Source organism: Camelus bactrianus, chromosome 17, assembly GCF_048773025.1.
Source record: "Camelus bactrianus isolate YW-2024 breed Bactrian camel chromosome 17, ASM4877302v1, whole genome shotgun sequence".
In the NCBI taxonomy this organism is placed as follows: domain Eukaryota; kingdom Metazoa; phylum Chordata; class Mammalia; order Artiodactyla; family Camelidae; genus Camelus; species Camelus bactrianus.
In genome coordinates, this window is record NC_133555.1 from 261,468 (window position 1) to 272,289 (window position 10,822).

Genomic DNA, 10,822 nt, shown 5'->3' on the forward strand with positions numbered 1-10,822 from the left:
TGGAGGGGAGACTGGATGTGGGGCCCACGTGGCTCTGGCCGTGCTCTGCTCCTCCTTGTGTCCTCGCTCCAGGAGACACCTGAGGCAGGCACCGGGCCCCCTGCACCAAGTCAGGGTCAGCCAGGGCCTCGGGACGGGTACGTGTCCCAGGCGTCCGTCATGCCAAAGACAAGAAGCCTCCCTCTGCTGGTGCAGAGAAAAGTCGCCCTGTGCCCTCCCTGGAGTTCAGGGACTTCACGAGCTCCATCCAGGGGCCACAGAATGTGCTGGGTTCAACCCCTGCCTGTGCTGCATCTTGGATTTTGCTGGCAGTGCTTCAATGTTCGGAGCCGGCTACCATTTTTGAAGGAGAAAGTCATGTTCCTGGTCTTTCTTTTTTATCCCAAGAGAAGAGGGACTCACGTGTGTTTTGTAAATCTGCAGAGGTGAGGCCGAGTGGTTGTTGCTCACTGGGGATGGGACTCGCTGGTGGGGGAGGAGGGAACTGCAAGTGTCGGGAGGACGCGGGCCAGCCGGACGGGGGATGCCCAAGGTGGTCAGGGACGTGTGTGCCTGCGTGTGTGCGCCTGTGTGTCACATGTGGGCACTCGTGTGCCACGTGTGGGCACCTGTGTGCCCGCACACCTGTCGGGGAGGAGCTGGTCTGGACACCGGCTGATTCTCAGGGGCCCCTGTGTCCCTGCCTCTCCTGCCCTGAGTCCCTGTTTGGGAGCTGTGCTTTCTCCTGAGGTGCCTCTCGGGAAGCACTGGCCTGGCCTGGGCCCAGCTCAGCCTGTGCCCTTTCCTTCCCCTCCCAGGCCAACATGGGGCACCTCGACGAGCCGCAGGAGCAGCACAGAGTCATCAGCAGTAACCTCGCCCTCATCCAGGTGACTCCCTTCTTCCCGACAATGCCTCCCCCGAGTCCGCGGGCAGCCGGCGCCAGGTTGCAGGGAATGGAGGCCGCGTGAGCCTGTCTGCTCCGGCCTGAGCCGGCGCTCAGGGGGAGGGGCATGAGAGACTCACCGGCATCTGCTGACTTCCCTTCCTCACGGCTGCTCACCTGTGGCCTCCCCGGATGTGGGGGCTTGCTTGTTCTTTCTGCCTGGAAAATGGCCCCACACCGTTCCTCCTCCACCTTAGGAGACCCTCCCCTTCTCCCTAGTGTCGGACTTGTGCCCCCTTGAACGCAGTGCTCCCCTGCGGGTCTTGGGAGTCATGGAGCAGGAGCCCCGAGGCTGGGAAGACGGCTCAGGTCGGGGAAGGCTGGGCGTGGGCCTGGACACAAAGTGTCTGTGTCCAGAGCCTCCTGGGCTTCTCCGGCTGGACTCTGCGACCAGACGGGCCTGAGAGGACGGCCGCTGCTGGTCACAGGGCACACGGACGCAGCGTGCCTCCCTGTCCAGATTAGGAGGATGCCCCCTTCACTCTCAGAGGGTCCCAGAGCCCTCCTTGTGGCCCCCGACAGTCCCGTCCGGCGGTTGGAGGACCATGGGCAGCCCCAGGGGACCAGGTAGGGGGTGTGGGCGCTCATTTGCCCCAGGCTCACATCTCTGGTCTCTCTGCAGGTGCAGGCCACCGTGGTGGGGCTCCTGGCTGCTGGGGCTGCCCTGCTGCTGGGCGCCGTGTCCAGGCAGGAGCTGGACCTCACGACGGCAGAGGTGCTGTGCGCCAGCAGCGTCCTCGCCGCCTTCCTGGCGGCCTTCGCCCTGGGTGAGCTGTGCCCCCGCCCCACCCCCGCCCCTCAGGAACGAGACCGGGCAGCCCCGGCACCCTGGCCGGGACAGGACACCCTGTGGGTGCTCACAGCACCGCAGGCGGCAAGCAGGGCCTCAGGAGGGTGTGGGCACACACCTGTCGGTTTGGTCTGTCCATCCAGCGGTTGGTCTGTAGATCTGGAGCACGGCCTGTGAGGTCTGTGGACAATGGGTGAGGCTTGGCTCTCAGCTGAAGTGCCCCCTCCTTGGCCTTTCCTGGTGCCGCCACCAGCCCTGCCTCCTCCCGGCGGCTACCACCCTCCAGGGCTCCTGGCTCCCTGCAGGGTACGCGTGAAGACCCTAAGTCACCTCGTTTGTTTCCTGTGTCACCTCCCGCGACACGTCAGCTCCTGGGAGGCGGCCCCACATGCCCCATGCCCACCCCCTGCGGCGCAGCAGATGCGCCCACGTGTTCCCTGGGGCGGAGGACGGGGGCCTTGGCTCCGGGGGGCGTCACGCACGTGAGTGGGGAGCCACGGCCGCTGCGCTTCGTCCACCTCTTGGTGTCACCGAGCGTCCTCTGTGAGCCAGGCCCTGCCCCGCGTGGGGGACGCCGCCCGGTGGGCCTGGGGTGCTTCGCTTCTGTCTCCGAGGGAGGCCTCGGGGCGTGAGCACGAGAGGGATTCTGAGTACCTGGTGCCCTGGCCCCGCCCCCAGCCACGCTTTACTCTGGTTGCTGTTTGTTCGTGTCACGTGTTTGCCTCTCACTTCCTGGGCCATCTGTCCCTCCTTCCGACAGGCACTTGGGGTGAGTGCAGGGCTGCGGTGACAGTCAGCACTGACCCCCAGGCCCGTAACTGGCTCCCAAACATTTGCTGAGCGAAGGCCCTCCCCTGGTTCTCCCTGGCCCACGTGTCTGTGTGTGTCTTGCAAACCCCGTGTGAGAGGAAGAGGGTGACTGTTGACCCGTGTCCGCCTTCCTGTCCCCCAGCTGAATGCAGGGGGTTATCTGGTGGGAGCTGCTGGAAGTCAGGACTGGGAGGGAGGGTGAGGGGAAGTTTCACAGAGCTGCTTCCCTGGGCGGGGTGTGCCCGTCTGGCCAGAGGGCGGGCAGGAAGAATGGAGCCCAGGAGACACGTGGTGCCAAGTCCCCCGACGGCCTGTGCTGCCCCTGCGGGTGCGCCTGGCAGAGACGCCATCCCAGCCCCCATTTCAGATGAGGAAATGGGCCCAGGGCTTGGGAGCAGCTCTGTGTCCAGGACACGGCTGGGACTGTCCACAGGTGGTGGAGTCAGGAAGCGTGGCCGTGGGTCACGGGGGGACCGTGGCCTGTCTGAGCCAGGAAGCCGGGCGGCAGTGCTCGCACACCTGCGAGCCCCTGCGGGATTGTCCCAGACCGCCGACTCGGCCACACGGACGGACTGACTTAGAACGGGTGTTTCTGAGGAATAAAGTGTCTGTGACCTGGCCGCAGCAAGGCGCAGACCGTGGCCGCAGCTCTCGATTGTTGAGGTGACGATTTTGGTTGTTTTCAGAGCTACAGAACCTGGGTCACGGGTTAAAACAGCAGCCAAGATACAAAGTGTCTTCTTAAAGGTCACGCGAGATGCTGTTAGATTTGGTCCCAGGCAGCGGGTGGGGGCTGGGAGCACATGCCGGTCACCTCAGAACCGGGTTAGAACAGAGAGCAGGTGCGGTGGCTGCGAGGAGGGGCCTGGGTCTGCAGCCGGGGCGCCTTCCCCCACTCAAGGCCACATGCTGGGCCCCCTCTCTCCCTGCTGCTCAGGAGCCTCCGCACTGCTGCCCCACACGCATTGCCCCCAACCCCGGATCCTAGGCCCACCCCTGCTGTCTCCCTCCCAGGCGTTGCCCCAGGAAATCTCCCACAGGCCAGCTGCTCCCAAGGACCCGACAGTCACGGATCCTCCCGTCCTGGCTCCCGCTGCTCGGAGCAGTTTCCCGGCTGTGGGGGCTGTGGGCTTCACGCCTGTAGTTCCCAGGGGCTTGAGGGCCCAGAACCACCTGCCTGTGTCTCCCCAGTGGCTCAGGTTGTCAGAGCTTCTGGGCAGCTCCCAGCGCTGGGGGGCAGGAGAGACCAGGAGGGGTGCCTGGCGTCAGCCCCACCCCCACCCCCCACCACTCACCATTGCTCCCCATCCTCACAGGGGTGCTGATGGTCTGTATCGTGATCGGAGCGCGAAAGCTCGGGGTCAACCCAGACAACATCGCCACGCCCATCGCGGCCAGCCTGGGGGACCTCATCACCTTGTCCCTGCTGGCCTTCGTCAGCAGCTTCTTCTACAAACACAGAGGTAGGGCCCGCAGCAGGGAGCCCGGGGGGCTAGGGGGCTGCTGGGGACGTTTGCACCAGCCCGTGACCCTCCAGCTGGACACCACTCCTGCAGGAGGGAACCTACAGGGTCTGTCGAGGCCAGAAATGCTCCTTTTTCAGGCGAGGCCTGGGGTCATGGGGTAGGGCTGCAGGCATCCCCACCGTGTGGGCATTTGTGGAGGGTGCAGACACCAGCTACCAACTTCCAGCTCCGATGGGCTCTCCAGGCGGCCAGGGAGGGCCTGGGGCTGGTCTGGGTGCCCCAGAAGGTGACTGTGCCTCCATGGGGCGGACAGTTCATACTGGACACATACCAGCCCCAGGCGGTGACTGGCAGAAGTGTCACAGCCACAGAGGTGGGGGAGGCCATGCTCCTTCGAAGGTGGCCCCGTGACCCGGTCAGCGGCCAGAGGCGGCGCTGGCTTATCTTACAGAAACAAGACCTCGTGGCCGGGCCCCTCCCCCGAGAGGTCGCCCAGGACTGCCTGGGGACACAGCTCAGCTCACGCCCAGATGCTGTGCACACGCAGGAGCCCTCACTGATGGCTCTGCTGCTGGCTTTCTGCCCCAGCTGACCGCTCCCCTCCAAGCCGCACGTTTGGCCTCCCACCGGGCGTGGTCCCAGCAAGACAGCTGCCCACAGCTGTAGGGAATCTAGCGTGACTCCGAGTGCGGCCGCAGCCTCAGCGGGTGGCGTGGACAGCATAGCCCCCGGGGCTTGAGGCATCACCCCATTGCACGTGGTGACAGGACCAGCCCCTGTCTGGCTGACCGTCCCTGGCTCTGTGGCCAGCTCCTGCTGTCCAGACTCATCTGCAGAGCAGAAAGGGGCCGTCTGGGGAATTCTGAGACCTCCTGTGAGTGGCAACACAGACCTGATCACAAGAGGGCCTGATTTTGTCTTTCAAATAACTGAACCTCACGGAAGACTGCCTTGCCGTGGCCCAGTCAGCCCGACGGGCCCCCGCCCCCACCCGCTCGGCCCACGGCTCTGCACACGACCCCCTGCACGTCGAACCGTTGCTGGGTCCTCTGTCCCTCCCGTTAGGCTGTGAATTTATCTCGGGGGGCTGGGGTGCCCGGGACAGGCTTGAGTCAAAAGTCCTGACGAGGGGCGGGCCGTCGGCCGTCGCGCCTGCGGGGGAGCACGGGCTTCCGGGTGGTTCTGGAGACGCGGGACCAGACGCAGAGCGTCCGGGAGTGGCAGCGCCCAGGGCGCTGGGGACCCGCTGAGGCTTGCGGGGCCGCCTCCTGCCTGGGGGTGCCGCCTGGGCGGAAGGACGGACCAGGGCTGTGCCCTGCAGAGAAGGGCAGGGGGACACCCAGGCCTGGCCACTCTGCGTGCAGACCGGGCACCCCCAGCTGCTGCGGTGGCGTGGCCGGGGGGAGGGGGGGACGGTTCTGGAGAGAGCGCCTTTTGCTCGGGGTCGGGGTGGCAGGGCCCACCTCGGGAGGCTCCATCGGCTGATCCGGACCGAGGCTGTCTTCACGGCCCCCAGCAGTCGGAGCAGGAGACGCAGGGACGTGAGTAGTTGCGGAGCCGGCCGACGTCCTGGCCTGGGGGAAACGGGCACCAAGGAGGCACCCTTGGCGGCCTCAGCCAGGAGCAGGGCTAGTGTGTCCTGCTCGGGACACCTCCTCCCAGGCTTGTCTGAGCAGCTGCTGGAACAGACGAGGGTTCAGGCACAGAAGGTGCCAAGCACAGTCCCGGTCCCCCCAGGGGAACGGTTAAGAAGGCTGGTGACCAGAGGCAGAGGAGAGGGCTTGTGTCAGGAAAGCCGCCACAAAGTCAGAGAAGCAAAGGGGGCCGGACGTGGTGGGAACCGAGTAGGAGAGGTGGGATTCCTTGGCAGGTGTGGGAGGAGGTCCCTCCAAGCTGCTGAGGACAGAAGCTTCTCGGGCCTCTCCCCACTGACTCCCAGCCTGGGCCCCACCCACCACCCCTCCCACCTCCCCCTCCAGACAGTCGGTACCTGACGCCGCTGGTCTGCGGGGGCTTCGCGGCCCTGACCCCACTGTGGGTCCTCATCGCCCGGCAGAGCCCGCCTGTCCTGAAGGTCCTCAAGTTTGGGTGGGTCCCCATCGTCCTGGCCATGGTCATCAGCAGGTACGCGGGGCCCCCGGCCGGGCAGGGGGTGGGCTTGGGGTCTGGGTGGAGGCACCATGGGAGTCCTCTCTTCCTCTCTCCTCACCAAGAACCCCAGCTCCCTGTATCCCGAGGGGCAGCCCTGCTCACAGCGCCAGGGAGCCCGAGGCGCAGGTGGGAAGCACAGACGGGTCCCCACCCCGGCCTCTGTGGATGCCGTCTCCCGCGTTCCCTGCCGCCGGCCCTGTTCTCAGGGCCCTTTCCGCTTGTGGACCCCGATGGGGCTGCCCCAGGCCTTCCTGACGGGCAAGGAGCTGTGGTCGAGGTGCCTCTGCTTTCAGAAGCACCAGGGGCTGGGAGATCAGTCTCACTGCCGTGTGTCCCAAGAGGGCGCACGAGGGACGGTTCGGGCAGGTTCCACTTTCTGCCGAGAGCAGCTCAGGGGCCGTCTCGGGACAGCCCAAGTGGCCTCGGGGCCTCGGGGAGGGTCTGTCGTTTGTTTCTAGTTTCGGAACAGCCTGGCCTTGACAGGTGGGAAGGGGTGTGGGGGCGGGGGCGCTGGGGGGACCGTGGGGTGGAGAGTGTGTGCAGAGCTGGGGAGGTGGCTGTCGAGTGCAAATCCTTCCTTGGACGGTCGTCTCTCCCCAGCTTCGGAGGCCTCATCTTGAACAAAACTGTCTCCAGCCAACAGTACAAAGGCATGGCCGTGTTCGCTCCCATTGTGTGCGGTAGGTGTGGCAGCGACCATCACCTGGGCTCCCAGGAGTGGGGCCGGCCCAGCCCCAACCTGGGAGGGCAGCCTGGCTGCTGGGCTGCTCTCACTCAGACAGAGGGGCCCGGGGACAAGCCCTGCCTGCTGTCCCTCCAGCCCACACCGCCCTCGCAGGCCCCACAGCTCATCCCCATGAGCTGGCCCTAGGCCTTGAAGGGCTCAACCCGCTCCAGTGACACCGGAGGCTGAGTGTGGCCTCAGATCCTGGGCGCTGGCCTCCCGGGGTTTTTCGTTTATCTAACTTACGGTCACTGATGATGTTTAAAACTCAGACACTGATGCACAGAAGCCTGGAGTCTTGCCTGCTCCTTAGGAGCAAGGCTGTGACGATGCTGCTTCACTCCAGCAGGCAGGGGGATGTTCTGTCCAGTTGGCCCCCACGCCCTCCCTTCCCTGCTGCCTCCTCCCCGACCGTCACTGGGCGGCCCTCCAGGCTTAGACCCTGTGGGCGTTCGAGGTGAGGCCCCCTTTGTACCCAGGCATGGCTCGGGTCTGGTTTCTGGCAAAGCTCTGTAAGTGGGACGACCGGTCGAGGAGGAACCGCACGCGACCCCAGCCCAGGCTGCGGGGGCACAGCGTCCTGGGGCTGCAGAAGCAGGCTTCAGGGCCCAGGCGCCCCACCTCCCTGTGTAGCGCCTGCCTGGCAGGGTCCGTGGGCCTTGCTCTGTACACGGGCCGCCTGCCGTGATGAGGAGAGCAGCTGGGACCCCAGCCCATGGTCAGCAGGGCCAAGCCAGCCATGGGAATGTGTGGAGCGGGTCAGGCAGCAGCAGGGCTGCTGGGTAGGGGGACAGGCACAGCGTAGGGGTGCCTGGCATGGGGCCCTGTCGGTGCCTTGGCTGTGGCCCACTGCTGGAATCTGTATTCAGGGCCTAATTCGTAAATGCTGCCCATTGATCGGAGTTATTTCTTCCTTTAGATCATCGTAGGCCAGGCAAGACAGAGCTGCACACCCTCTGGAGCAGGCCGGCCAGCTGGCCTCTGCCCTGGGGATCACGGGGGCACGGTGGGGGGAGCCTGGTCAGGCTGGGAAGCACAGCGGGGTGGCCAGGGCCTTTGGCCAGCTCCCTGGACTCCAGAAGCCACCTAACATGCGCCAGCCCGACCCCCGTGTCCCGCCTCCCCTTCCCCAGGGTGGAGACGTGCCTTCCGCTTTCTCAGACTCTGCAGTCTGCGGTCTGCTTCCTGCCCCCGTGGCTTACTGAGACGCCCCCCAGGACATCCCCCACCCCGTGCCCCACCCCCACCTCACCAAGGTTGAGAACCTCGCCCTAAGGGGTGCCAGCTGTCCAGGTGATCCAGCTGCTGCCCACTCACGAGGTCCAGGCCACCCTCGTTTGGTGCCAGACCAGATCTGTGGTCAAGTGGGAGGGAAGGGAAAGAAATCAAGTGCTGAGTCAGCTGAGGAAGGCTTCCTGGAGGAAGGGAGCTGAAAGCGAGGGGCAGAACTCGGAGATCGGCATAAAGGAGGGGAAGCCAGATGCCTTCTCCCCTCGCAGGTGTTGGTGGCAACCTGGTGGCCATTCAGACCAGCCGTGTTTCCACCTACCTGCACGTGTGGAGTATGCCCGGGGTCCTGCCCCTCTGGATGAAAAAACTCTGGCCTGACCCGTGCTCCACGTTCTGCACCTCAGGTGGGTCCGGTGATTTCCAGAGGCCACGTGGCCATTTCTTTGACAACAGAACTTGGTATCGTTGGAACATCTGAGGTCATCCTGCAGACACAGCAGCTCCTCCCGATGCTGCCCTCGCAGGCTCTGTCACCCACCCAGACACCCAGTGAGACGGGGCAGCTGTGCTGCCCTGTGGTTGTCCGGGCCTGGAGGCCAGGAGCATGTAACTCCAGACGGGGACTGCTGGAAAGGCAGAAACATGGGTGCAGGGACGAGTGTCCAGGAGGCATTAGTCGGGGCAGAAAGTCCCTGGGAGGCGAGCAGGGGCCCTGAGGCAGGAAGTGCTGGTCCCGAGGGCCTTGAGGCTGGAGGCAGGCACTGCCGTGTGTTCTGAGCACCGGGGAGACCAACGGGGCGCTTTGTCTTTTTGTTGTTTTAAGCCCAGTTCCTCGGCCGCCATCTGGCTGGGAGGGAGGGGGCTTCTCTCATCCAGCCTGGGCCGGGAGGCAGCTGGCAGAGGCAGCTGCGTGGTGGGGAAGAGCAGCGACTGGAGTTCTGTTTGCTCGGCCGGCCCTTTCCTGGACCCTGGACTCGAGCGGGCCCGTCTTGTTCTTTTCTGTGACCACTGACGCTCCTGGGTCCTGACTCCCTGGCACCAGTCTGACAAACACACAGGACTCACCCCCCTGTTCTGTCCGCCTCTTGGAATCACCGTGTTAGTCTTACCCGCAACGCTGGTGCTTAGGTGTATTTTAGTGCAGGTAGAGGATGGGGTGTCTGCCCATCCTGCCTGGAAGGGGATTTTCTGAGTTGTCATTCGCGTGCAGGAGAGCTGCGGACTTTCTATATCACCGAGCACCCGTCTGGTCCCGGCTGCCACAGCAGAACCGCGGCCGGGGGCCTCTAACCAGCCAGCGTTTATCTCAGAGCTGGAGGCTGGCACCCAGGGCAAGGCAGCGGCAGGTCCGGCACCTGGAGAGCCCAGCCTCCCGTCTAGTCCTCTCTGGCTGTGCCCTCCCCGGGCAGGGGCGGGGAGCACCACGGGGTCTCTCATGAGAGCTCAGCTCCACTCAGGGCTCCACCTTCACAGCCCCACCACCTCCCACACACCCCACTCCTGCACCATCCACAGGGATGTGGGAGGGAACAAACCTGCGGCTTGTAGCACACCTACACGCTGCACTGAATTCTTGCTGTGTGTATGGTTTTGCTGTGAATTTTTCCTGAGCTTTGATGCCGCTACCAATAGTAATTATTTTCCTTCTGCCCTTTTAAGTAAGTTTTCTGAAAAGAATCTTTAAAATTAGGCCTCATCTAACATTTCATGAGCATATTTTGGCGCTCTGTGCACCCTCCCACCTCTGCGTTTTAGCGTCTAGTTATTTACGATTTGTTCTCCTTGTTTGTTGGTGAAACACACTGTTAATTCAGAAGCAGGCAGAGACCTGCATCCACCCCCGCCTGAGAAGCCCAGCACGTCCCCCGGGCAGCTCCAGTGCACGGAGCACAGGAGCCTGAGGACAGGGGGCAGCCAGGGCCTGTGTCCCCACCGCCAGCGCCTCCCCTCAGCTGGGCTCCGCACAGCCACGGTCTTGGCACCCCGCCCCCCACTTTGATTTCCATGGCCCTCCTGATGTGTCATGGAGAGGAGTGACCTTCCTCTCTATTTCTGCTGCTCTGGTTTCTCTCTCTTCCCTGAAATGGTGGCTCCCCAAGGGGTGACAGGACCGTGTCCCCGTCCGCTGGAATCACTTCTGCTGCAGGTGCTCAGTGCACGCCCGAGTGGGAGCAGGGTGACCGTGCGCCTCCCCAGAGACCCACGTGCCACAGCTCACGCCCTTGGCTGTCTCCTCCAGAAGTCAACTCCACATCGGCCCGCGTCCTGCTCTTGCTAGCAGCTCCAGGCCACTTGCTCTTCTTCTACATTGTCTGCCTGGTGGAAGGCCCGACGGTCCCCAATGACAAGACCTTCGTGGTGCTCTACCTGCTAGCAGGCCTGGTCCAGGTGAGGACAGACACACATCTGCCACGTCAGCTCGCTATGCCCCGTCCTGGGAAGAGCTGAGTTTGGGGTCAGAGGCTTCAGGACACACGGTCAAGCCCAAGGGCACGAGCCGGGCGCCCGGCAGATGGCTGGCTGCACGCAGGCTCTGCAGGCTCACCCGACCCCGCACACTCCTCACCAGGGGACCAGGCAAGGGCTGCTGTGACACAGACAGCGGGTCCAGCTAATGAACTGGCCGCAGTCTGGGAGGCAGCAGCAGGGAAGGGTGGGTTGGCCGGATGAGGGACTGAGCCCTGACCAGAGCTCAAGGCACCTTCACGAAGGGCCAGCTGTGGGGG

The 10,822-nt window shown here is 64.4% G+C and overlaps 1 protein-coding gene across 9 annotated transcripts in view; it reads left to right on the forward strand.

Moving 5' to 3' along the window:
- SLC41A3 (solute carrier family 41 member 3) overlaps positions 1-10,822 on the forward strand; it is a 55,952-nt gene that overhangs the window by 43,905 nt on the left and 1,225 nt on the right. For 7 of the 9 annotated variants that reach the window (XM_074344158.1, XM_074344161.1, XM_074344160.1 and 4 more), the window contains 7 exons: positions 798-869; positions 1,548-1,692; positions 3,842-3,988; positions 5,971-6,115; positions 6,743-6,822; positions 8,366-8,500; positions 10,336-10,484. In XM_074344158.1, coding sequence (XP_074200259.1) covers positions 798-869; positions 1,548-1,692; positions 3,842-3,988; positions 5,971-6,115; positions 6,743-6,822; positions 8,366-8,500; positions 10,336-10,484 — 873 coding nt within the window. Of the gene's footprint in view, positions 1-797; positions 870-1,547; positions 1,693-3,841; positions 3,989-5,970; positions 6,116-6,204; positions 6,269-6,742; positions 6,823-8,365; positions 8,501-10,195; positions 10,485-10,822 lie in introns of those variants that run through there. The other 2 variants (XM_074344164.1, XM_074344163.1) reach the window with 2 other exon arrangements.